This window comes from Strongylocentrotus purpuratus, unplaced genomic scaffold (assembly GCF_000002235.5).
Source record: "Strongylocentrotus purpuratus isolate Spur 01 unplaced genomic scaffold, Spur_5.0 spur5_scaffold_21, whole genome shotgun sequence".
Taxonomy (NCBI): domain Eukaryota; kingdom Metazoa; phylum Echinodermata; class Echinoidea; order Camarodonta; family Strongylocentrotidae; genus Strongylocentrotus; species Strongylocentrotus purpuratus.
Window position 1 is genome coordinate 20,839,770 of NW_022145607.1, and position 27,875 is coordinate 20,867,644.

Genomic DNA, 27,875 nt, shown 5'->3' on the forward strand with positions numbered 1-27,875 from the left:
GGGAAATTCTTTCTGGACATTGGGCGGATGTTGGCGATGGAAACCACCTCCTCATTGCTGTAGCCAATGAACAGGACCTTGATGACAGGAGGCAAGACATCTTAGTATATGAAAAATTTGAGAACAAAACTTGTGATCATACACAAAATATAGAACATTGTGTTTTGTTTTGATATTTTGTTTACATTCAACTGAGCATGAACATATACTAGCAGGTTTGCAGATAAATCTTTTCTTAACTGCAACTCATCTCATCATCCATTCCCATGTACCAATAAGAATATACCAACATAGATTGATAGAGCAAATTAAAAAAGTGTCGCTAAATTCCACTGATACGAAATATAGTCATGAAACAAAAATAGATGTAATGTGTGTAGAAATGTTGCCATTTTTACTCATGCATCTGGCATATTTTTGAGAGCTCTAAATCAAAGATTATTGAGCCAAACCACAAAATGTGGAATGATTGTCGCGAAAGGGTTATATGCCAAGGGGGTGAGAAATTCCTGTAGTCCACGGTTCAAGAAGAAGAGACTTACCACGGCATTATTATCAGGAAGCATACATTGTATCTTTCCTCGACACCAAACCCCTTCCCTGACTAACAAAGCACCACAGATCTCCCCTTCCTTCCAGTCCGTCTTCTCACACTCTGCCTGCTCCTTGTAGAATAGTGTCATAGACTCCAGTAAACTTGACAAAGAAATATCAAATAGCTCATGAGGATTAAAACAAAATCAATCTAATAGCTAACACTAAAAGCCCCACTGCACTACTTATGGGTACTTGCGCCCTCTATATAGCAAACAATGCCTAATCGGTGACCATTGGCCCCCCATGATCCTCTTTTTCTAATGTTAATTGAGAGCTGATTTGATGAGATAACCACCTGTCATTGACAGGAGGTCTAATCACCCTGGCCAAACTAGTGCAGACGGTCTTTAAAACAAAATCAATCTAAAAGCTAACACTTAATCAAAATTATGGATTTCATTTTGTGATTTCCTTTTAACTGTCACTAGTATCCATATCTTTGTATCAATTTTAGCTTCCTACACTCATTCATATATGACAAGGTGACCGCGTCGTTTAAATATAACAAATTATTATGAGGATGTAGGTGTATTACGCTTCACATTTCTGTATCTTATAACATAGAGCTCAGTGAATACGCATGGGACCTTTGTGGCACGCAAATGCCATTCCTGTACACGTAGAAATAAGCTGCGATGGTTTACCGCCGCATATCTGAAAGAGTATTTAACAGTTTGTAGGAAGAAGTAGTTTTGCCTCTGTTTTTGGAGGGTGGTATTGTGGTGCCTGATCACAATTATCACAACAAAAATATTGAATAAAAAATTTAAATACACCATATTATTATCTATATAAGGCTTCCAAGTGCGACAATAAATCAGTGTATTCAATATCTTTAGCGCAGTACCCGGATGATTGACCAATATTGTTTTCGCATTGCTCAGTTATCCAGGAACTTCAACTATCGATCCCATATCGATATCACACGAAAACAAAGCTATATTTACCTATGAAAGTCAAATTTGTTATTTCGCTAGTCAGACTAATATAGATAATAATAATAATATTGTATGGCTTTGTTTTCGTATGATACAAGAATATATTGCTATCGCTAAGACAATATTAGACTCGTCTTTGACTCGTCCAATATTGTCATAGCTCGAGCAATATATTCTTGTATCATACTCAAAGCCATCCAATATTATATAAATATCTACTAAAAAGCAAAAAATATAATTTATGATAGATTCAAACTGTCCATATTCACCTGTCTAATCCATCTTTGCCAGCGGCGGAAAGTTGGACATAGATGCAAGAGGGCGCTTCAGCGTGGCTCACATGAACCGCCGTGTAGGCGCTGTACTTCCCCGAGAGCTGCGAAGACTGACCCTGAGACCTGCTACATCCTATGGTCACCGAAGAGCCTCTGGACGACCTCCCTGCGGTTGGAGTGATTCTGGCTGGCTTGGTCTCTTGCGCTGCCTCTGTCGAAGGCACCTGCTGCACGGGTTCGGGTGATTTCAGAGGGGTTCCATCGGTTGTGGAGGATACTGGTTCACGGGTGATCTTGTCCCCGCTGGAATCAACATTGTGTGTGGCCTCTTCTGATTGCGTGGTGGTGGTGTCTGGCAAGATGGGTGTTGGCTTGGGAGAAAGTCCTCTGAGGATTTCTGCACTGACGGAGCTGTGGGCAAAGGGTACGTAGAGTATGCACAGCAACCTCAATGAAGTAACAACTGAGGAAGAACATCCTCACCATGGTATACATATCCTTAACTGTACCACAGATTCTAGAGAGTCAACGTAGGAGTATGACATTATCAAAATGTACATGTATATTTACAAGGTCTAAAATAAATAAGATATTTTAAATAAGTTCAGGTCTTAATTGGGTTCCTTCACAATTAATCCAAATATATAAGCCTTAATAACTTAGGCCACATTGTGAACTTGCTGATAAGGTCATTTTGCAAGTTGAACAATATGCCTTAGTTCATGTGAAATTTTAATAGTGCTTTTCTTTGGGGAAATATAGAATAACAAAGGACTTAAACCAGAGCTCATACAATGATTCACACAATGATTCACAGATGAAACGACTTACCCTGGACCTGTTGTTTCCGCAAGGCCTCTCTGGACGAGGAGAGCGTTCACACTGACCCGTTGACCTTCGACCTCATCGTAGGCTATCACTCGGATCACTCCCTCCTTCACATCTACACCCATAGTGAGGAATTTTAAAAAATAATTTAAATACAGTTATAAACTAAATTAATCACACCCTTACCAAGTATTGTAATTTTTTAAGTGGGTAAACAGATTGAATTGTCCTGATGTTTGTTTCTTGAGAATGTGACATTTTAAAGCTAAGTATTCCATGAAGGCCCATATTCAACCTGTCTACCTTTCAATCTTGAGTTACATAAAACACAAAAAACATCAAATTTGCAAGGGGTAACTACATGTAAATGCAACTGCACATAATTGTGGATATATCTTTAACACGTCTATTCAAATTCCCTCGAACTACATGCACATGCATGATACAGAAAATTTGACTTAATACACTTTCAAGTATTTGTAGACACTAGCATGTAATGATAAAGATGTAAAAGTTGTAATTGACAAAACCCCAAAAATATTTAAAATTATTCATTTACCACATGATAACTACTTCATGAATCAACATTCTTCTGAATCAAATGTTTGCATTACAGCTTCACTGCTAATACTCAAGGCAATGTAATTGTTCCCAGAGTTGTGTCTGAGATGCTAAGTTTACTCTTCAAGTCATTTGTTAGGGTTTCAAGCTTGAAATAAAGCTACTTCCTTGAATTCCTTGAATTGTTTTAGTCGTAAAGGCGAATGACACACACCTTTAACCCTTACTGTACTGGGGGGGGGCCTGGGAGGCCCCCCCCTCGACATTTTTGGAGTTTGCGCCGCAACCGCTTGGAATTTTGAATTGTCGTTTCATGACTTTTTTCCCTCAAGTCTCACGCACATTTTGATACCATTTTCGTCGAAATCGGATATACCTGTAAGGCGTTACATAACAATTAGTATGCGCATGTCATCAAAAAAAAAAAAAAAAAAAAAAAAATTGCATCAAAATTTGCATAAATTATCATTATTAATTACATTAAATTAACTTTTTTGAGTTAAAAAAGAAGTTTCATATGAATAATGAGTTTCAACATTCAAAAAGTGGAGTTTGAAACGTTTTCTGTAAAATGCATAAAATTAGCATTTTTGCATAATTAATTAGGCTAACGACAAAAATTTGCATATTCGGAAAAAACTAATTATACCATCTTGTTCCTTGCGTAAATATCTACAAACGTGCAAATTTTCGTGTTCATCGGACAATCGACGGCCGAGATCATAGGGGGGGGCCTCCCAGGCCCCCCCCCCCAGTCAGTGGGTGCTCAAAATAGCCCAGTACAGTAAGGGTTAAGACTAAAACAACAACAACAAAAAAAACAACAAAAAAAACAGATAACAATCCACAGACTGTGTGCTCTTAGACTTGTGTGTCCGGTCATTTTGTGTTATTGGCTTCATCAATCATGTCGGATTCTTACCCATGACGGAGACATCTAATGGCTTGAAGCTCACACACTGAGAGAAGACTAACTTAGACTCGTCTGTCCAGCCTATCTCTTTGTCTTTGGGTGCAACGTCCACCAAGCCACATGGTAAAGACTGCACATTGGGAATGAAAAGCAATCAAGAGACATATTACAAGGCAATTTGTGAAGAGGACAATTTCCATTGGTCCTACGAAGTCTTGACGCAAGATGAAACAATCATGTTAGGCTGGGTAAGTAGTGGTGCAGTCAACATTTATGTGTATGTCTCCTAATCTATCCTCTCTTGAGAAATAAGATGACTGGAAACATTTACAACTCAGTACAGCATTGTGTGTGTCCCTCGGATAGGACGTTTAATGGAGGCCCTGTGTAGAAGAGAGTCATCACCTTTGCACATTAAGAACCCACTGCACTATTTGTATAAGAGTAGGGGAAAACCCCAGTGTAGTGGTCCATCTGCACACCCCCAATCAGTTATACCGGGAGGAGAGACCCGAGGGTTACAGTGATTCTGTTCGCTTTTCGCCAAATACCCAATAATATTTTGAGTAACAAAACTCTCAAAACATTATCAATTCAATATTTTCAGCGTTGTGTCAGTTGTGATACAATCATTCTGCACCATGCAAAATTTCAAGAATCTGAACCTCTCGCATAAATTGTGAAAATCTTCGATGTTACAGAAGGTAACCAGTGGACTCCTGAAGCGTCTCATTCCCACAGGCTTAGCATAGGAATAATCCCATTCCTATGGGCAATAGGTAAAAATGGGAATATCTTACCAGTCTGTAGAGCTTGAGGAAGTCATCCGTCATCTTCTTGAGTTGGGTGTAGTGTATGGTTGCTGTGTTACCGTAGTCAACATACAGGACCTCCACTTGCTGCTTCCCTGCCGCTCCTACATTAGAAATATACCACAACAAAATCGTTATCCATTCAATTTATTTCTGTGGAAAGTCCAATTCATTTTGCCCCAAACCTCACTGACATAACCAAACTTACATGTATAGTGTACCTGACCTGGCACTTGTTTATATTTCTTTGTTCTTTGTAATGTTTGGGGCAGCAACTACGGGCTCCAACAGTAGAAACCTAAACCATGAGAAATCATTATCCATTCACTTTATTTCTATGGAAAGTCAAAGTATTTTGCCCCATACCTTGACATCACCAAATTCATAGTGTACCTGATCTGGCACTTGTTTATATTTCTTACTTTTTTGTAATGTATAGGACAGCAACTGAGGGCTCAAACATTAGAAATGTATACCATGAAACATCATTATCCATTCACTTTATTGCTATGGCCACTGGCTAGTCCAATGTACTTTGTCATGTACCTTGTTGACATCACCAAAATTGATTGTAGCCAAAACTAGTACAGATGGGCTTTAAAGGGCAAAAAGGCATTAGAGGATAGAAAGAGACTTACTAAGGACTTCTCCTCTGTACCACCTCTGGTCTTCTTGGAAGAAAGCCATGCAGACCAGACCAGGATGAGGGCAGAAGACCTGCCATTCGGGTCCAATCCTCTTGGCATAGTCTACCTGAATCTTCTCCATCATCTCATTCAGGTAGTCAACAATCTCCATCTAAAAATAAACGATCCAAAGCGATATCGTAGGAAGTTATTATTTGCAGTAGGTCAGTAACACAAATATCAACTGTCATCAGAGTAATGGCTTAAATGGGATGCCTAGTTGTTGTTTTTTTGTCAACAAAACTTGTAAATTTGAAGACCGTGTTATGCTCCTTTTTATTTGGGGGATTAGCTTTGGATATTTTTAAAGCAAACTTGGACCCATACGCATATCCTCCCCTGATTCAAAATAATAATAATAATATTAATATATTAATAATAATATTTCGCTTTTATATAGCGCTTAATACATCTACGATGTCTCTACAACGCTTTACAGATATCGTATTACCCCGGTCATTGGATTCAATGCTTGCCCGCACACACTGTGTGCACAATCTCCACTCCCTGGGGAGCATTCCAGCCAGGCGCAAGATTCAAAATGAACCCACGGACTACACTTTTATTCATTAAATCATAAACAGTACAAAGGCATTATCATCATGTCACTATGGCTTACATCTTGAACCGAGAAGCATTGTGGATCTGTGATGTGGCTGACTTGCACCACAAAGTCGTCTCCCTTGCTAGGTACAGTGGGTGGCAGGTACCTCTTGGGAGGCACTATGGCTTGAGCTACGAGGGTGAGAAATGAAAATAACTTTAGGTTAACCCATTGCCTATGGGATGCGGGCAGTCCCTGTATTAAGCCTATGGGCATTAGAGAACTCAGTAGTCAACAGGTTAAATATTGACTTCACATCACTAAAGGGGCGTGGCAAGAAAGTTGTGATTGATTGCAAGTTGCAAAATTTGCAACTGATATTTGCAATCGATTGCAACTCAACTTCCTTGCAACGCCCCACTAGTCTCCTAAATTTTCTAAGATTTTTGTTAGGATTAAAGTTTTAAAAATTAGATTAAGTTAACTAGATTTAACTTTTATTCTCCCCCCCCCCCCCCGCTCTCTCTCTCTCTCTCTTTCTCTCTCTCTTACTAATGGGGCGTTGCAAGAAAGTTGAGTTGTGATTAATTGCAAATTTGCAATTAATCACAAGACTTACGCTTGATTTGGGGGATTTGCAATTGTACATTTCTTGCTCTTATACGAAACACATGGGAAATTATGCGACTACTGAAATTAAATTAAAAGAATGAAATCAGAATATTGTAAGAGACTACCAATCTAGTGCAATAAAAAAAAAACTTGGATGACACAAAGCTGACCAAACTGACGGGCAAATACTCTGTTTGGTTTTACCAATACCACATTTATAGGCACCAGACAATTCTTCTCAGTGTACTTTTACATCTAGAAACATAAGGGTGTGGCTTTCTACTGCTTAGTTAGTCCAGTGATTGGTCTGCATACCTTTCTGTCATCACATCTATATAATGTTGCACAACCCATCCTAAGGGCTTCATTGAGGTAGACTCTCTAAATTATTTTGGTTTAAATGTCATTTTGCTTGTAAAACCATCATGCCAAATTTGAACCACATACATGTAGTGTACTTTAAAAGAATATCTCTCTACAGTGTGTTTGAAACAATCAGGTTATCACACTTGCTTTGGAATTCTATGTAGTGAAGATGGTATGAATTTCCTACTTTCTCATTCTTTTCAAATCCAAAGCTGCTGAGAGAGTCTTGAGAATTAGTTACTTGTTCACAATCAGAAGAAAAATTACATGTTTCAGTAGCTATCGCTTGTCACGCAGCAAGCTTCTTCAGGCCTTTGTCATAGCTGGCACTGTGGCTGATACAGTATGACCAGACTTACCTTTTTATCACATTTATCCTACATGTACAAGTGTGTAATTTCACTTAAAGTCTGATCCTTTCCCGCTCCCGATCCCCCTCCTCCCCCCAAAAAAGAAGCTACAGTCAAACCTGTCTATAGCGACCGCCCAAGGGTAACACAAAAAGTGGTCTACAATGTATATAGGCAAGTGGTCTTTCTGTACAGGTTCATTTAGTATATGATTCAATGAGAAACCATTTTCAAGGAAAAACAAAAAATGTGGTCTTTGTAGACAGGTGGTCTTTCTATACAGCTGGTCGCTAAAGCAGGTTTGACTATATTAACTAATGTTGAAATTCATCTGTGATAAAAGTACTTACGCTTAGGCACAGACTCTGGCGATATGAAGCAAGCGAGTTCCAGAAAGACTAGGGCATCCCTCAGCGAGATGGGCATATCATCTTTGATATCATCGTTTGGTTGCTGGTGGAGGTCTACGTACAACACATTACCAACCTGCCCTCTATGCTGTAATAAAAAAGATGAAAAATGGCAAATATTTGATTATTAAAATCATTGATATTGTATATGCTTCAGTTATACATGTAGGGTGCAACATTTAACTTTTAAGAGAAGAAAGATTTTCAACTTTAATCAAGGCAAGTCAAAGGTACATGTATTTGTTCATGTTGTGAACAAAATGTTTTAGCATAATGGATGATAAACATAAACTGAAAAAAATTGACAAAAATAGATTATTTGATACATTTCGTCTGATCAAGGTTCATGTCATAGGTATCAATGGGACATACAGTGTACTGTACAGGTCACACACTGGACTTCAAAACTTCTTTGTTAAACAGGCATTATAAAACAAGATCAATCCTTTGGATATGATAATGTACAATATGTAATTGCATGATTTACACATGGATATACATGTCCACAAGTAATCAGTATAAAAGTCCAACACAATGCTTAATACAACGAAAAAATATTAAATGTCAGCCTTGATCATTTTCCTCCTATAATACGTGCTACACAATCAATAAACTCAGAACTATACTGAATAGAAACAGCATGGGAGGATCACCATCTGTCAATGGCACTAAAGTTCATTACAAATGCAATCTGTTATTCTACTTAATGAAATATTGTTGTTGCGATCTATTGGTGGACAAAATTGCTGGTTACAGTCATGGGAGCTGCTATTGACACTTGCCAATTGACAATATCTAAATGATCTGATGGTCTTGGAGAAATTTTGCCTGAGGTCTTTGCAGTAAGCATGAATTTCACTTTTATCAACATTGAATTGTGTAGTTGATTTCCACTATTAATCTCAGTTTGTCATCCCTCTATCACTCCCTCTCGTAATGTTGTTTATGATGATAATAATGATACTACAGTACTTCCCTTGGACATGTTCTATTTCTATTAATTTTTAATTTATGTTTACATTACATGTATCTATTACACTGAGTTTTCACTCTTTTATATCTTTCAGCTTCAAGTTTCACTTTAACTCTCAGTTGGATAACATATGGAAGTTCTCAGTCTGACACAAAAGAAAATCTTCGGAATTCATTGATAAAATAACTTGTTTCTAATCAACCTTCATTAATATGTATTGAATTGGCAAAGAAATGCAGATTTGGTTTTAAAATCATGAAGGCACTGATGCCAAGAACAAGATACAGGTCAAAGTTTCATGCATATTCTGCAGAGATATTTTGGATGAACAACAGCAACTTCTACTCTACCTTCTAGATGGAAGAAAGGACCATTCATTTCATAGCATTCCAGGTTAACATACATTGACACTGTATTCTTAAATGGTGCAAGTCATTTGGAATATTCCCTTGATGTCTTGGAATAATGAAAATGTCTATATACCGGTAGGTTTAGACATGGAATAGCAGTCTTCTTCAAAAGAGACAAGTACCTCTGAATCATATGCACTTGAATATCACTGTTGTTCGGAAGCATTTAGATGATATACAGTAGATCTTGTTTTGATCATTTCTCACATCTGTGTCCGGACTGCACTACCACAAAAGCATGGATACCTTTCAAGAAGTTCCCATCAAATGCCAATATAAACTAAAATCTCTCGCCCTGATCATAATTGCAATCCTATTTGCACAATGTGATTCTGAGACACTGAAATTAACAGAAGGGGATGAGGCAAATCTGGACTTCCAATACCCATGTTTCTGCACAAGGGTAACCCTACGGATGGGAGACAAGGCCCCATTTTACAACTCGAATCTTGAAACAAGCTCACTTCCTAAGAGATACATTGTTCAGGATCAAAATGAGACTGAAAACGAAATTTGTTCTATCCACCTTGCGATAAATCCTGTTACCAGAAAAGACGAGGGGACATGCATCCTTACTGTGTATCAAGGAGATGAGATACTGGATGAAAACACCAAAAGAATTGGGCTGCTTGTGGATTATCCACCCGGCAAGGCATCGTGCAAGTTGAGCCACGAGTACAGAGTGGGGGACTGGGTTTCGCTGCATTGCACTGCTCCCGTCGGAACCCTTCCGGGCGAGATCAAATGCTTCCAACGTGGAATGAGGATCCCCCCTGTGGCTATGCCGTTCCAAACCAACCAGGTCTTGGAGCAGACGTTCTGGGTGGTTAAGAGATCGTATCCGACGTTCTGCTGCACTTCGACGCAACAGCGACCCACGGATCTGTGCGAATGTACAGACTCAGTGTGGGATCCCTCAAACGACACACAGTCAAATAGTACCATAGATCCTTGTCCCAAAACATCATCAGATCCATCAAATTCTCAAATTTCAGAGAACTCTAAGACTCCTGTCTCTAACGAAACAAATGATGCACTTGCACAAACACCAACTAAGCACACTTCAGAGAATAGGTATCTCCTGACTATCTTCTGTATGTTCATGCCAGTACTTCTAATTGTAATGGTGTTTCTTGTGATTAGTGGTATTATTCTGTTCAAGGGTAAACGAGAAAGCCACCAGAAGATGAATAAGCTCAAGAAAAAGAAGAGTAATAGCCAGGAAAAAGCAGTTTACATGAAACTCCCAACTGCATAAAGTCCCGAAGTTTAATTCACATTCATTGGCGTTTGTACTCTTTAACCCATTGCATAGAGTAACCAAGTGGACCCTTGCTGTACACAGAGATTCCACCCTCTGGACACAAAAATATATATTTATTCAAAATCAGATCAGTGAGTGAAAAATGGCGCCAGGACAGTAAAATGTCAGAATTTTTTTTTACTGGTAAGAACAGTCAAGTAAAATGTTTGCTGTGTTATTAACATTTAATGTGAAAATTGTAAAGCAAAGTTTTTTGTCAAGGGTTTACTTGTACATGTTTCTATGCGATTCTCAATTTCTAAGGATTTATTAATCTTTTATTTTGTATTCTTTAAAAGATGAAAAATCGTATTTTCAAGAGGCAATATTTTATTTTTGTATTTTACTCTTATTATTTTACTCATAGTAATACAATAAAATCGTACTGGTTGTCATATCTGTGTACATGTATTCATCTAGAGAATTCAAAGCATTAACAAAATGCAGAATGAGGCACAGAAAGGAATATGTAGATTATTGTATTTGAAAACGGTCTGCACCTAATTCACCTGAGCAGCGTTGTTTCTTAAATTACTATTTTCCCCTGTTCCCATGGGCTTCTTTATCCAAAACCAGTTCTTTGACTATACATGTACTTGTAACACTCTGGTTATGAATGATAGATATAACCAAACATACATTGCCAATATTCAAGCCTTTTAGTGAAACCACTCTCGGCAACACCACTGTACCATTTTCCTATGGGGCTGTACCGCTCGGCTTTAAAAAAAGTGCAGTTCATGTCATTTCTGGTATAACAATTTCAAACAGAGCCATGTGTGCCTGTGATTATTTTTTTATTGATTATCAGACGGTATGTGGAAGTGTTCATTCACTTGACTATAATTACAATGGTTGGGGTTTGAATCACAGCCCAGTACTAACATCTACATTTGCCAGTCTCCATAGGTATTAATAATTACAGGCCCTCTGGAAGAGCAGCATTGGTACTGATGAGGCTTTCCTTGGTAAACTACACTATTATTACTCATTATTTTAAATTTGTATCGACAAAACAATAACATGTAAATGTAAGTTTACCAAATGGAAACATTTTTTATTCTTGGATCTGATGACACAATATTTCAATATGAAATCAGCATCTGGCAAAATATATAAACCAATTTATGAAAGTCATTTTTTTTTTCTATTAAAAAATAATAAACAGTGATCTTTAATTTTCCTTTATACACCTGTATGCCCACATATTCCAATTTGGATAAATAAAAAGTCAAGAATCAACATTTGTATTTCTGTAACTGTGGAAACCTGTTGATAAAATTTCTTGGATTCAGTGAATGTGACTATTATAACAAGTGAATATTGTGCTAACAAGGTGGTGATTACAAGGCAGCGATAAAAATAAACAGGAGTGGTAAGCGATATAGCTCTGGTAAGCTGCAAAAGAAATCTGGTAATATGGCAATAACATACGTAATTATACAGGATCACTGTGAAAAAAAATTGCTCTTTCACAACACCAAATCCTACAGAAGCTCCTGCAAACATAAAAGTATTTTTTTATACTGTAACAAGGAGTGCATAAAAGAGAATTTCCAGATCTGTTTCTCTTAGCAGATGTCACTCATATATACATGTACATGTAGCACTGAGTGGATTTATTAATTTGTTAATGGTAGTGTAATATGAGTTAGTGCGAAGCGAATGTTTTGGTGTGAACGAAACTGACCCGAGTGCTACATGAACTTTCATATATTTGTACAAGCTGGCTATAACTTATTTGAATTACATATATACACTGCAATGTTTTCTATGCATCATCTCAGTAAGCAAAATCTGAAGTGTACAATTTCTATGGACAAAAATACATCCATTCACTACCGGTAGTCACTTTGAAATGGAATTCCCATGCAGAATTGGCAATTTTGAAGAAAAAAAAGAAAAAAAACACTGTGCTTATTTCTAGTACATAACAAATAGGAACAAATAGGACAAGTGCTTGCTGCTAGTTGTTGTTTGATCATAAATTCATTAGTTAAGTACTTTATCCTCAACTGGAATTTTCCTTAATACACTTTAGCATATCTGTTTCTCTCATCTTTTTATGCTCAAAACTTTTAACCAACTTGGTGAGCAGTAGTCTTCCTCCGATAACCATACAGTCATACTTCAAGAACACCTGACAAGTAATGAAAACAAATTATAAATTATATCATTCAAAGCACTAAAATAAAGATACATATACATCTAAACTTTGTAACACATGAATGAAATTATAACCTGGTTAATCAGCTTATCAGCAAGTTTCAAGTTGTATAATCTACACAGTGAAGTGTAGCAGCTGGGCAAACACAGCTGTATTCTAGTGCACACACATCAGAGATTTGCTTGAGACGGAACCAAATTACTACCCTTTTTATCATGTGCAAATATATGTATATCATTTTTTAATAAATAACTATAAAGTAAACATCTTCTGACAAGTACCTGATAATATACATGGAAAGACAACATATGCATGAACTTAAAGCCTCACTGTCCTACTTGTAGCTACTTGCTCCCTCTATATAGAAAACTTCCCCAGTCGGTGCCTGTTGGTCCCCCATGATCCTCTTTTTCTTATGTTAGTTGAGACTTGAGAGCTGAGTTAATGAGATAGCCACCTGTCAGTGACCTCGCTGTGTGGTCTAATCCCTTCTGGCCCAGTAATATTGATGGTCTTTATTAAGTGCGGGTTCATAGAAAATCACAAATAAGACAAATAGCGTATTACTAGAACTGGTAAGCTAACAGATGGCCATCATGCAAGTTTTAGGTCAACTACATATCGGGTAATTTATAAAAAATACAAATAAAACAACCTCCATAGCATCTGGGATATGCGAGAGATTCACCGGAAAAAAAACGATGTTTTAATGCCGTCACAATATGAGCCGTCACAATATGAACCAACCTTGCCCAAGAAGACAACATCCAAAAGGATGAACATAATTGCAATGCTTTTATTTCTCAAATTATAATAAGTTTCGTGTATATAAATGTGATGGAATTTTACACCATTCAAAAAGGGATATGACCCCCATTCTGATAACTAAATTCTTTTGTTTGTAAATACACAGGATAGGGGTTAATGAACAAAGAAACCACACTTTCAAATTAAAAAAACCTACGGAATGATAGCATGGACGTCATTTGTTCCCTCTTGAAACGCCGGACATGCCGCGGTGTATGCAGCTGACAATACAATGGCATCTTATTTTTGTTTACAAGCGACGGATTCCTTCTTTTTTTGTTATTCTTGCATACAAAACAGGCACTGAAGTTGTGTGAGATGTCATGGGACATCATCTGCTTGTGCACATCATGTTCAACATGTGACGTCATATGTCAGCAGCGACCGGGGAGCCTTTTCAGGTGCTATGTCAGGGCTGTATCTAAGCGTTTTGTAAATTGTAATAATAATTACTTCTAATGTTTCCACGCATTGGCTTTTGATAACCTTGGCCAATCAAAGTGTCACCTTTGCAATAATGACATTAAAGTTAGTTTTTTAAATCAATGAACCTTCTCCTTAAAAACTAGATGGACCTTCGACCGCGCGCAGTCGAAAACGATGCCTCCGCCATGGAGCAATTTTACAAACCAAAACAGAAGCGAGCTATTTTTGCAAACATAATGAGCCCTGTGACCTGTGACATTTGACCTTGTTACCCCCAATTAGTTCATTGGCTCTGCAAGATAAATACATGACCGAAGTTTGGCGGGAATCTATCAATGAGATCTTGAGATAACGCGATCACAAGCTATTTATGCATACATAATGATTCTTGTGACCTTTGACCTTGGATCTCACAACCCCAAAATCTAATCAGTGCATTGGCTCTGCAAGATACATACATGACCCAAGTTCATTAGCACGTGTTGATAATTTCTTTTTACAGAAACGAATGTAAGATATATATATAAAATTGTGGCTGAAGGATAGACAAAGACCTCAAGATCCCTACAAGAGTATGCATTACTACTACCTTTGCTTGAGCCAAGCTGCCCTATTAAACAAAGGAATCTTAGAATCCTTATAAATACACTCAACCCAAGTTGAAAATGGCAAATGTTTATTTTTCATCCGCAGAGCAGAGAGAACACTCTGGTGAATGTAGGCCTGTGATATTGCAAGTTTGGGAGCTACACATGACAATCATAGTTTAGGCCCAACATTATTAGACGTCCATGCCACATTACATTAACATGTATTACATGTACAGTACTGATCTACATGTACCAAACCTCCATCAACATTTTTGGACAACTTTTTAACTAAATTTGTGTCATGCCTTTGTCCAATCATCACATTCCTCACAACAAGGCTGAATCTTGGTATGTATTTTCAAAGTGTGATATTGTTTTTGACTTCATTTGATTTATGATCAAAATACAGATTACATTTCATCTATTTTGATCTTTAAGCCTTTTACTGAATCTCATACTTTGGGTCTAAGAAACACTTTTTCTTCACAAATTCCAAATGGATTCATGAATTTGAATATCATGAAACATAATTTTTTTTTGTAGTTTTCATGAGATAAGGAATAATTATACATGTACTTCAAATGCGTGTATCAAAAATATTCTACAATCAGACTACAGTACATCGTGAATTGTAATATAAAATGATAATTCTGTAAGTACAGTTGTGAGATTTTATTTGTCAATATCTCTAATGCCTCGGTCACACCTTTGCGTATACGGCTTGTGTATTGCTGCGTATTTATGGCAAGCCGTTTTAACATTTATTCCTATTTCTTGATATCAAGAAACGATTTTCTGTTGTAAAGCAATCAGGTAATTCTTTTTTTTTTTTTTCCCTTTTTATTGGGTACTCAAAAATAACATAAAAGCCAACTGGCTAATGACAATCATGTACAGGAAAGTGAAATGACAAAAACATCATATAGTCCACTACAACTCAAATATAAACTGTTTTAAATGGAGGCTTAACTTGCCATATTTGGCTGCAATTACATATTCAGATTTAAACTTAATTTTTATCAAAGATATAAGACCATGGAAATTTGGTTTCTCTTTCTTAAATTTGCAGCAGTGAATGTAGAACCTGGTACACAAAAGAAAGAAATTTATACATATTGAATTTTGATAGTCCTTGGGACAACCAAACATTCTTTCAAAATCCGAGAAAATAACTTCTTTTTAAGTTTTAAAGATAAATAATTTTCTAGGGCAGTCCAAAGTGTCCTTACAACTTCACAATATATTAAAAAATGTTCAATTGAGTCTGGTAATCGCTCACACAGATTGCATAGTTCAGTGTCAGACATTTTTATCTTATATAAAAAATCATTTGTGGCAATAGCTCTGTGAAATGATTTAAAATAAAAGGAATGCAACTGCGTTTCAATGGTGCATTTAAAATTTACCTTATGAACCAAAGACCAATCCTCATTATCCTTTTCTATATTAAAAATATCATTCCATTTATCCGATCTCTTTTGGGGAACGACAGATTCCTTAAAAATTGAATACGAGAATTTAGAGAAATGTTTAGTAACCAATAGTTTCTCTTTTAAAAATCTGAGTGGATCTCTATTATCTTTAGACCGTAATCTATATATAGGAATTGCCTTAGTAATGGACAAATATTTTCTTTTATCACCAATTGGTACATGTATGTCAAACTCTAATACTAACTCAAAAAATTCTTTGAAACGTGTTCCATCATAGATCAAATCCTGTATTGTTTTAATTCCCCTTTCATACCAAGCAGGGTAATAAAACAACCTTTTCGTTTTCAAGCAGACATTTTTGTCGTACCATAAGCTATCTCATCTGTGTATTTCCACCAGATTAGAATCAGACAACAATCTTGATCTGAAAGCATACCACACCCTTATAGTCTCTGCAAGATGCATATTCAACCTTTTCAAAATCTTTTCAGTGGCATGGGCTCTAAATAAATCCTCTGGATCTGAGTGAAATTCAGACAGATTGATTATTTCTATTTGTTTCCAAGGACTATCAAATTCACCATTCAGTAAATACCTCGACCAAATAAGTTTCTGCACACTGGCAAAAGATCTAATATCAATCATTTTTAAACCACAATGATCATAATCATTATAAAACAATTTGCGTTTTACTCTATCATTCCCTCCAGTCCATATGAACTTAAAAAATACAGATTCCAACTTTTTAAAAAACTTTTCAGGAATATTAATACAAAGTGTCGTGAACAAAAATAAAAATTGTGGTAATATAAGAGACTTGAGAACTGTAACCTTCCCTATGAGAGATGCATCTTGAGCGCCAACAGTTCAATAGTTGTTCAATTTTGCTTAGTCTTGCATTAAAGTTCAAATAAAAAAGCAGATCTAAATCTAGTGAAAAATGGATACCCAAACATGAAAATTTGGACTGATTCCAAACAAGACCTTTTTGACCATACGGTTTTTCATGTGAGTCTTTTAAGGATCCAAGCCAAATACCCTCACTTTTCAATATATTAACTTTGCAGCCAGAAAACTTACTAAAGGAATCAAAAGTATTGAACAATTGATTAATAGATTCCAAGTCTCCATTCAAAAAACAGGTGGTATCGTCAGCATACATACTGATCTTGTATTCCTGATTACCAATTTGGATTCCTTTTATAAGCCTGTTATTTCGGATTGAAATGCCTAAAATCTCTGTAGCCATTAAAAATAAGTACGGTGATATAGGGCAGCCTTGAAATATCCCTCTATTCATGCTGACAACTGGTGACAAATGACCATTTTTTATAACATATGTATAGCAATGGTAATTCTTGATATCTAGAATTCGATTTCTTGATATCAAGAATTAATTTCTTGATATCAAGAAATGTGAATAAATGTTAAAACAGCTTGCAATAAATATGCAACAATACACAAGCCAAATACTCAGGCATGACTGAAGCATAAGAGTGCTAAATCAATTTCATAAAAATGTTGTAAGTGTTGCTATGTATATTCTAGAAGGAATGTGAATTTCACCCTGATTTATTAAGGAAAAGGGACATCATGACTGTTTTGTTAAAATCTTGCATTTTCCCAACATTTACATATTCATAGGTTCACCTGGAATTAAGCTTGCTGAGAGTATTTCCAGTTGGATAAGAAAATGGATCTTCATCAACTTCCAAAACTAAGTGACTACCAAACAAAAAAGTCATAGTAATCCACATATGGGATGTCCAAGTGACCTATAATCATTATCCTGAGGAGCAGAAGTCATTCCAGAATTGCTTCATACCATACCTGTTTACTACACCTGTGTTGAGAGTGGCAAATGTACTATATAGCCAAAGGTCATTGGTACTGTGGAACTTGAACCAGGGTTCACAATAATGTGATATCTGCCATTTGTATCATTCACAAATCTGACTTCAAAGTATATCAACTTCTGCTATCAAAGTATGGATAAGTTACCAGAAACTGTAATAAAGCCGAAAATAATATTCCATTTAATTCTAATTGTAGCTACCATGCTAACCCAGTGTGAGTGTAAATCTGAAATACTGAGATTGGTAGAAGGAGAGGTGGCACTACTTGATTTCCAATATCCTTGCGACAGTACAGATATCACTTTAAGGAAGGGGTATCTGCCTCCATTTTACAGTTTGGCCTATCCTGAATCAAACCTGATTCCTCAAAGGCATACCCTTGGTCATCACTGTGAAAGCAGTACTTGCTGCCTCTACCTTACAATCAACCCTGTTAAACGAACTGACGTGGGTACATACATCCTTACCGTGTACAAAGACAGCGAGCTTTTGGACGAGTATACGGTAAGAATAGGGTTGCGTATTGCTTATCCTCCTGGCAGGGCACAATGTCAATTGACGGGAGATCATCAAATAGGGGTATGGGTCTCTCTACACTGTACGGCTCCTATCGGAACTCTGCGTGGCCATATCAAATGCTATCAACGTGGCTTGAGGTTACCCCTGCTTACGCAACCTGCACAGAGAGACAACATTCTAGTGCAAACGTTTTGGATGATTAAGAGATCGTACCCTACATTTTGCTGTACTGCCACCATACCCGACCTCACCGACAGGTGCGACTGTAAAGACTTTGTCTGGGATCCCTCAAACAATACACAAACAAACACCACTGTACACCCATGCCCATACTCGCTGGTAGATGATAATCCTCTGTCTCCTCAAACTGCAGAGCATGCAACAATGCAGTCTTTCGCCACCAAGTCCCTGATGACAACACTCATGAAAACAAGAAGTGAGCAGAACACAAATTCAGATAATAGCTTTCTTCTGACCATCTTAAGTATTTTCCAACCAGTGTTAGCTATAGGATTTGCGTTCATTGTGCTAGGTGGCGTAATTGCATGTTGCAAATGATTACCGGCAGACAATATGCCTCTGCCTATGCTCAGTTTACATGGTAATACCAACGTTTGGATCTTTGGTACAGTATTTTCATTGTATTTATTTCCAAACTGTTCAATATCTCAACAAACAGATACATGTAATGTACAATGCACATGTATTGTACCTTCTGAGTTTTCCTGACAAGTACTGTATTTGCCGGCGATAAGGCCGCAGCGCTGCATAGTCAGCACCCCCAACTTCGACATTTCGTAGAGGAAAAAAAAGAGAAAAAAAAAAGAGAGAACAAAAAAACGGACCAAACAAAATAATCATAATTTTCTCGTAGAACACTCTTTTTTTTTACAAACTGATTACCAAATTCATCAATATTCTTATAAATTTAGCAGAACTTTACCTCAAAAATGATCGTAATTAAGCAGATCTTCTTCGACTTTTAAGCTAGTACTGTATCGCACACAGATTTGGTATCCTACAATTAGTGCTGTAGCCCGGAAGGCTTACCGGGTTCCAACCCGCCGGGTTGAGCATCTCGGGCCGGACCAGTTCCGGGCCGAACTGTAGTCAGAATTAGATCAACTCGGTAACTAAACCCGGCAGTAAAAAAGAGTTTTTAAATAGCTCATTGTTCATTATCTACATGTACTTATCTTTCATCACGATAAAACCGTCAAAAGTAACTGTAAACAAACACTGCATGATGGCTCGATCTTTTACATCTGTTGACCTGTGTTTGCGATAGACACTGCACACATAGATTTTGTGTTGTGTGTTCAAGTGTGTATATGCATCTCCCTGGCCCTGCCTGCAAGCATGCTGCAAGTGATGTGACTGACCAATCAGAAAGTTTCCCCCGAGTTGGCGGAGAGTCAAACCAGCATAAATTAAAGTTCAGTGATTGCTGGCACAGTAGAACAGATGATTCATAAATTATGAAGTTTGTTGACCTAGCTGACATAATGTTTATGAGAGTATGTCTGTGAAAATTTGCTATGCTTGAGGTGGAGGCTGAGCTGAGATGAAGTCGGCAGAGAGTTAAATTAAAGAGTAATTTCATTACCAAAATACTTCCTGACAAGCGGATTTAATTAGCAAACAATACTTAAGCTAATTTGTTCTCTGAAGATAATTATTGGGGTCCATCCTCAGACTACATCCTCTCTCTTATTCCCCTGTTTCTCTCTGCCTTAATTTTTAACCAAAATTGAACAAAATGTTTTAGCCCAGATTAGAAGAAAATTAAACAAGTTTGGAGTTTAAATCTCCAGTGGTTCTTGAGATATCATGATAACAATCTCAATGTATGGAATTTCATAAGTTGACCTCTGTGACCCTTGACCTTTGACCTACGTGCTCCAAAATCTAATCAGATTGTCTTCCTATGGTGAAACACACTATCATTAAGTTTGAAGTTTAAATCTCCAGTGGTTCTTGAGATATTATGATATGGTGATACATACTATCATTAAGTTTGAAGTGAAAATTCTCCAGTGGTTCTTGAGATATCGCGATAACGATCTCAATGTATGGAATGTCATAAGTTGACCTCTGTGACCCTTGACCTTTGACCTACGTGCTCCAAAATCTAATCAGATTGTCTTCCTATGGTGATACACACTATCATTAAGTTTGAAGTTTAAATCTCCAGTGGTTCTTGAGATATTATGATAACAATCTCAATGTATGGAATTTCATAAGTTGACCTCTGTGACCTGTGACCTTTGACCTACGTGCTCCAAAATCTAATCAGATCGTCTTCCTATGGTGATACATACTATCCTTAAGTTTGAAGTTTTTACATCTCCAGTGGTTCTTGAGATATCATGATAACAATCTCAATGTATGGAATTTCATAAGTTGACCTCTGTGACCCTTGACCTTTGACCTACGTGCTCCAAAATCTAATCAGATTGTCTTCCTATGGTGAAACACACTATCATTAAGTTTGAAGTTTAAATCTCCAGTGGTTCTTGAGATATCATGATAACAATCTCAATGTATGGAATTTCATAAGTTGACCTCTGTGACCCTTGACCTTTGACATACGTGCTCCAAAATCTAATCAGATCGTCTTCCTATGGTGATACATACTATCCTTAAGTTTGAAGTTTAAATCTCAAATGGTTCTTGAGATATCGCGCTAACAAACTCAATACAAGGAATTTCATAAGTTGACCTCTGTGACCTGTGACCTTTGACCTACGTACTCCAAAATCTAATCAGATCGTCTTCCTATGGTGATAAATACTATTCCCGAGTCTTAAGTTTAAATCTTAAATGGTTCTTGAGATATTGTGATAACGGTCAAACGGGACGGACGTACGGACGGACAACCCGAAAACATGATGCCTCCAGCACCACCTTCGGTGGCGGAGGCATAAAAAGTGTGACATGTTGATAGTCTTTAGAGATGAGAAGGAAAAAGAAGTTATCTTCATCATCGTTCTTCCTTCCATCTCTACCTTTTTTCAATTCTATTTACTCATCTTCCAAATGTGTTTTAAACCTCCCCCCCCCCCCCCCCTCAAATCAATTTGATCTTCTTTCTCTAAAAAAAATAAAAGTACAGAATTATTTACGTAATGTAGTTTTTCTCATGTTTTCTTTTCTTTCTTAAGTTTCTTTCATTGTGTCTCTCCATCCCCCCAAAAATTCATTCACATCCGATATATCTCTTTCACTATCATGTGGCAGAAATTTAGAATACAAAAACATTCCCTATCAAAGATTAATGCATGCCAGACAGCTTGGACCCAGCTGGGTGTAACATTACACCGCGGTTCCTTTGAACAGGGTTCCAAGGTTCAAAGGTTCAACATGCAGCCTTTGTCCGGCAAGCGCACTTTCCAAAAAATATGCAAATATCGGTTAAGCATGGCATGTGCCTTACATGTGATCATTGTTTTTAATTGGCAGACGAACAGACCAATCATAGTAGAGCATGTTGTTTGTGCACTCTGACAGGGAAATGAGCTATTTTTAGGATTCCTACATACATGTAGCTAGCCATATAAATGCTTCATCTTTTTAGGGAGTGGATTAAGGGTGATAATTTATGCTGACCTGGGACTTATGTCTGGACTCAGACAGCATGATAAACAAAATGAAGTGATGTGCCCTCTATTCAGGACAAGGTCATTAGGTCACACAAGATGTGTTTGTAGTAGCTCTCAAATAGAATCTAGTCAATATTATTTCAGTCCAACTCTCACCGGGTTACCGGACCTTTCCGGGTCCCGTTAAGAAATTTGGAAAATTGCCGGGTCGGGCCGGGTCCGGGTTTTGGGTTCCGAGCTACAGCACTACCTACAATACTCCTACCATGATGTGCGGTGTAATCCGGAATCGCGTTTTCGACCTGCGCTAGCGGCAGCTAGCTCCTTAAGTATAGTAACGGCCTGTCCCTTCTTTTAGTTTTTGGCAATGCAATGCCAATGGTACGGACTTAGATCTAGATCTATCGGCAGATTTTAATAGACAAATAAGGCCAAATAAAAAAAAAAATGTGTTTAGCGTCCTGTTTTTTGGAAAAATAGGAAGGAGGAGGCCCTTTTTTTTTTTTTTTTTTCTTTCAAAATGGCCGCTCGGTACATTTTCCCTGACAGTCGGGTTATTTTTCAAGATGGCCGCCGACAATTTTTTTTTTTTTTTTTTTAATCAGAAATAGATCCATTTTAGCAGTGTTTTTCATGTTTTTTTTCTTTAAAAAAAAAAAAATCAAAAAAAAAAAATTCAAAAAATTTTCAAAAAAATAAAATAAAAATAGGAGGCGGCCCCCAAAAAGGAAGCGGGCGGGGACGCTAAACATGTATATTTTTTTAAGTGGCCTAAGTTATGCTTTTTTTTATGCAACTTAAAATTCTGGGCAAGTTGTGTGGAGTTATTCTAGAATTGTCCTGTACCATTGTCTAGTCATCCTAGTCCCATATGATCAAATGGACGTGCTGTTTTGACCGCTGAATTTTTTTGTTGTAGCGTTAAGTCCGCACCCCAACTTTTTGATAGTTTTTCTTTCAAAAACATTGCGGCCTTATCCCCGGCAAATACAGTAAACATTTTAGTCAGATAATATGGATGGGTAACAATGCCTGGAGGGATGACAGAATTCAGTAATCAACTGGTTACTAGTCAATATTTACATATGAACGATAATACTTCTTGCATGAACAAAAGCACTTATGATATCAGCTGCTTTAATACATACATGTACACCTCCTTGAAAAAAAGTTCAAGTGCATTTGGTAGCAGGTGCAAATTATTTTATGGCAGAAATTCCGCATCTGACAAGATTTGATTGATGGATTTAATGGTATATGAAATTAATATTGAATCAGAGGTACACACTTGACTCCTTAAAAAGCCAATATTGTGGAGGACAGAGTACACTACATTGCTGTGGTATAACACATGCCCATTATAGAAGTGAAATAAAGAAAGAAAGCCCTCTTTAATGCTGTGACATGAAAAGGCTCAGTGTCAAATGTACATGTATAGTGTCACCTGCCATTATGTTGTTGTTTCAGTTTGAAAATGTCACACACATACACAAAGCAGTTCCTCTTTCTACTGATCTAACCTCCTTTTTCTAGAGCTTTTTCTATCATTCATTTTCCAATTTTGTATCTTTCTTTATTTTTGCCTTTTACTATTTTCCTCCATTTTTTCCTCTCTTTTATTTTGTCCCCCAAAAAATCTATAATTTCTTAGCTACATATTTTGTTCTATTTATTGATTTTCTAAGCATACTGTGTTCATGTTATATCATAAAACAGCATCTGATGAACTAACACTTCAAAAAGCTCTGCTTCTAGTTAGTTCCTCGTTTCTCATACTTTTTCTATTATTACCTGTTGTTTCATCGCATACTTTTGTAATATAGTTATTAATTGTATTATGTTTTGCTTGAAAAATAAAATCATTTGAATTATATGTAAAAGTATGATTTAGCACCCTTCTGGCTCTCAACAGACAAATCGAGGTGTATGCATTTTACAGTGTTACATACAATCCAACTCCAGCAAGGAAAGAGCATGAAATAAAAACTTACGCTTCACATAATTCCATCCTGTGTCAATATTACCATCAATGTGTGTGCATGGTATAATGTGAATAAGTGAATAAGTTTGTGTTCTACGAGAACTCATCAAGACTGTATCCTGTCATTCTACCATCGCTTGAAATGTTTCAGAGGTTTCTCTTGACCACCTGTTATCCCAATTTTCGGTTTAGTGTGAATGGTTTTGGTTGTGAATGACTTGGTTGTTATTACTGTATAGGGTAATCAGTGAGTGATGTAATGTGAACTTACACTCATCAGGACTGTCTCCTGCCCCTCTACCATGGCTTGAAAAGCTTGTGAGGTTTCTATTGGCCACCTTCCACCGGTGTTTTGTTTTTTGTATGAATATGATTAAAGTATTCATTTTCATGAAAGCCAACAGGGTAATGAGAGTGTATGTTCCAATATAAACAAAGTAATCACTGAGTGGTTTAAATGTGAACTTACGCTCGTCAAGACTGCCTCCTGCCCCTCTACCATGGCTTGAAAGGCTTCTGAGGCTTCTCTTGGCCACCTTCCACCGGTGTTTTGTTTTTTTCACGAATATGATTAAAGCATTTTGTTGTCAAAAGCCAACAGGTTAATAGGAGTGTATGGTTAAAAATAAACAAAGTAATCACTTAGTGATGTAATGCGAACTTACGCTCATCAGGACTGCCTCCTGCCCCTCTACCATGGCTTGAAAGGCTTCAGAAGCTTCTCTAGGCCACCTTCCATCCTACAAAAAACATGGTAAAACAAAGTATCAGTATCAGCTGGAATGTCAATTTAAACTTTATAGGAAAGAAACTGGTCGAAGAAATATATATTTTAACAAAAGTTGAAATTTACATTACCTGTTGTAAGTTAGGACAAGCCATAATGTTTGTCCTACCTGGCAACAACTAACGTATGTAGTTCGCATTCTGACTATTGAAATACAATTATTCGTAACAGATGAATGAAATGATTTACATCGAAGCACCTCACAAAGAATTATACATCAGACTTGGCCATATTGCGAAAATGGTCTATTTTGAGACATCTGTTATACCCTCTTTACACAAGTGGCAGTGCATAATTATGTTGATACATGATTATTTTACAAGGTGCAGAAGATGAAAAAATTAAAGGAATGGAAGGTTGAGAATATTGGTATTTAAAAAAACGGAGTACCTAAAGAAAAATGAGGTCAAATATTTTTAGAGGTGTATTTTTGTTGCTAATCCATCAGCAATCTAGTAATAAATTCAAGACAAGAAATTCTACCTTCTGTGTTGACACAATGTCGACCAATGAACAGCAGATAGCGATGTCTGGTTCACGCTCATACTTGGGACGGATCTTGCATAATCTACAAAGAGAGAGAGAGAAGAAGAGGTATGCTGAATGAGGAGAGAGCCATGAAAACGCATTTGGAGAAGAATCAATGACAAAACGATAGTAAAATACACATCCGTATAATATATCTCATATAAATGAAAGAGGATAGAATGAACAGAGGAGAGTATCCAAAGACAGGGTACTTGAGGTACCGGACTTCTACCCTGAAATACTTTTCATTATTCGTCTCTGCCTCTGGATCCAAATAGTTATCAGGGTTCCCACAGAAATTAGAGAACAAATATTCTAGGACTTTCCATGACTTTCCATGACCCATTTTTGCCAGATTCCACGATCAAATAAGTTTTATTTTGGTATCGGTTGCACTATCCGAGCGGTGTAGGAATGCCACGTCCATTGCCATTTCAAATTGGAAGACTACCGTAGCCACACACAGACCACACCCACGATCAATTTCCATGACTTTCCATGATTTTCCAGAAGAACTTAGTTTTCCATGACTTTCCAGGTCTTTCCATGATGATGGAAAAACTGGTTGGTCAACGACCCCCCCCCCCCTCCTCTATTAGGTATCAAAAATGCACACAAGTATCATTTTCAAACATCTAGGGAAACTCGCAAATTCTTATTCCATACTTGTGCCAAATAATTGTAATCCTCTAGTAATCCCATATTTTTTGTTACTTTATTACATATAAGTACATGCCACTCTAACTTGCTGACAACATCAAGATGAAGGCCTATGATACTGAAAGCTATACACAAACTCAAAGGCCTAAATTCACAAAGGAGGTTTGTACAAACCTTGGTTTGAAACGTGTCAAAACGCATCATATGACGCACATAAACCTCCTTTTTGAATTCGGGCCATAAGAATTTCTTGCTTTAGAATCCACCTGAATCAAAGTCATATGTGAATGACCCCTTACCTGGATATCGGCACCCATTCTGTATTGCCATAATCGATGTAGCCGACCTCTACCTTGGGCTCTTTCTCCTCATCTCCCTTGTCATCAGGGTCGAGAGTCCCCTGTCCTCCGTTCTGAAGGGATTCTGGGATGGTCTTGATGATTGCACGGTACCATTGGCTATCTGCAGAGAACTTACAGCAGCAGCGGAGCCCTGAGAAACAACAAAATGGTGTCATCAGATTAAACTACAAACTCAGAAACATTCCTTTTGATTGGGATATTTGTAGGTAAAAACAAAATTTAAGATGTCTCCTGTCCTCCATTCTGAAGGGACTCTGGAAGGGTCTTGATGATTGCACGGTACCATTGGCTGTCTGCAGAGAACTTACAGCAGCAACGGAGCCCTGGAAAAAACACAAAATGGTGTCATCCGATTAAACGACAAACTCAGAAACATTCCTATTTACTGGGATATCTGTAGGTAATGAAAAGTCTAAGAAAAATATGGAAGAAGTTATCTGTCCTCCATTCTGAACAGAGTCAGGGATGGCCTTGATGATTGCACGGTACCATTGGGTGTCCACAGAGAACTTACAGCAGCAACTGAGCCCTGGAAAAAACACAAAATGGTGTCATCCGATTAAACGACAAACTCAGAAACATTCCTTTTTACTGGGATATTTGTGGGTAACATAAAATCTAAGATAAACATAGAAGATGTCTCCTGTCCTCCATTCTGAAGAGAGTCTGGGATTAGTTGTCTACATCGATGCTTCTTTCTGAACTCAACGTCTAATTCTTACCCAAATCATGATAAGAGGCTTACCGACAACTAGTGGGTCTGGCATCCTTTTCTTCTTGTCCTCGCTTTCACACAGCTTGTACAGCACCTTCATCATCCTGTCCAATCGAGGGCGGTCTGCTTTCCGTTGGATGTAGAAGCGGGCCGGTGATCTAATGTGGACCACATGGACCAGATTTTGAGAAGCTACTAAGGAGTGAAAAGAGACATCACTGTATTCATCTAGTATATTTTACATAGAAGTCATATCATTTATTATCGATGAAAGGGCCAAGAGATGGCATCAGAATCTACCAGAAAGGAGTAAAAGAGACATCATTGCTTTCATCTAGTGTATATGTTACATAGAAGTCAAAGCACTCATTAACAATGAAAGAGCCAAGCGATGGCATCAGAATCTACCCCTCCCCTAAAGCAGTTCTAGAAGGAGGCTAGAAGGAGAAGGGGGAGCAAGAGCCTCCTCCCCTCCCCTTTCAACAAAAAAAAGAGTGTTAGGCACATGCAGAACCCACAAGCCCCCTAAAACCCCCATCCCCCCTCCATAATCGTCTTTCCAGCAATTTCATATCGCTAAGCTACCTAAATTGGCGGGTCACCTCTGGAATTTGCGACTCACCTGATGAACAAGAAGCGATAATCTTTGATGCAGCCTGTGACGATGCTTTCCTGGGAGCTGCAGGTTGGTGCTGCTGCTGTTGTTGGCCCCGTTTCTTGGCTGGTGCGGACTGCTGTTGAGCCTGAGCTGCGGTTCCGTTCTGAGATGAGACATGGTTCTTGGGGTTGGGAGTCTTCTTTTGGTCTCCCCTACCCTTACCACTTGGACCTGCAAAAGAGAGAAGAGAGAAATAGATTTGTGTC

At 37.6% G+C, this 27,875-nt stretch overlaps 1 protein-coding gene across 1 annotated transcript in view; it reads right to left on the reverse strand.

The window, feature by feature from the left end:
• The window catches only part of LOC100893107 (RING finger protein 17), a 106,784-nt gene that overhangs the window by 66,147 nt on the left and 12,762 nt on the right, over positions 1-27,875 (reverse strand). Inside the window, exons 12-24 of the mRNA XM_030994230.1 lie at positions 27,634-27,840; positions 27,042-27,203; positions 26,234-26,426; positions 25,230-25,314; positions 24,625-24,699; positions 7,833-7,980; positions 6,230-6,345; positions 5,563-5,722; positions 4,913-5,028; positions 4,122-4,242; positions 2,642-2,753; positions 1,805-2,221; positions 543-696 (exon numbers count right to left, since the gene is read on the reverse strand). Coding sequence (XP_030850090.1) covers positions 543-696; positions 1,805-2,221; positions 2,642-2,753; positions 4,122-4,242; positions 4,913-5,028; positions 5,563-5,722; positions 6,230-6,345; positions 7,833-7,980; positions 24,625-24,699; positions 25,230-25,314; positions 26,234-26,426; positions 27,042-27,203; positions 27,634-27,840 — 2,066 coding nt within the window. The remainder of the gene's footprint in view (positions 1-542; positions 697-1,804; positions 2,222-2,641; positions 2,754-4,121; positions 4,243-4,912; positions 5,029-5,562; positions 5,723-6,229; positions 6,346-7,832; positions 7,981-24,624; positions 24,700-25,229; positions 25,315-26,233; positions 26,427-27,041; positions 27,204-27,633; positions 27,841-27,875) is intronic.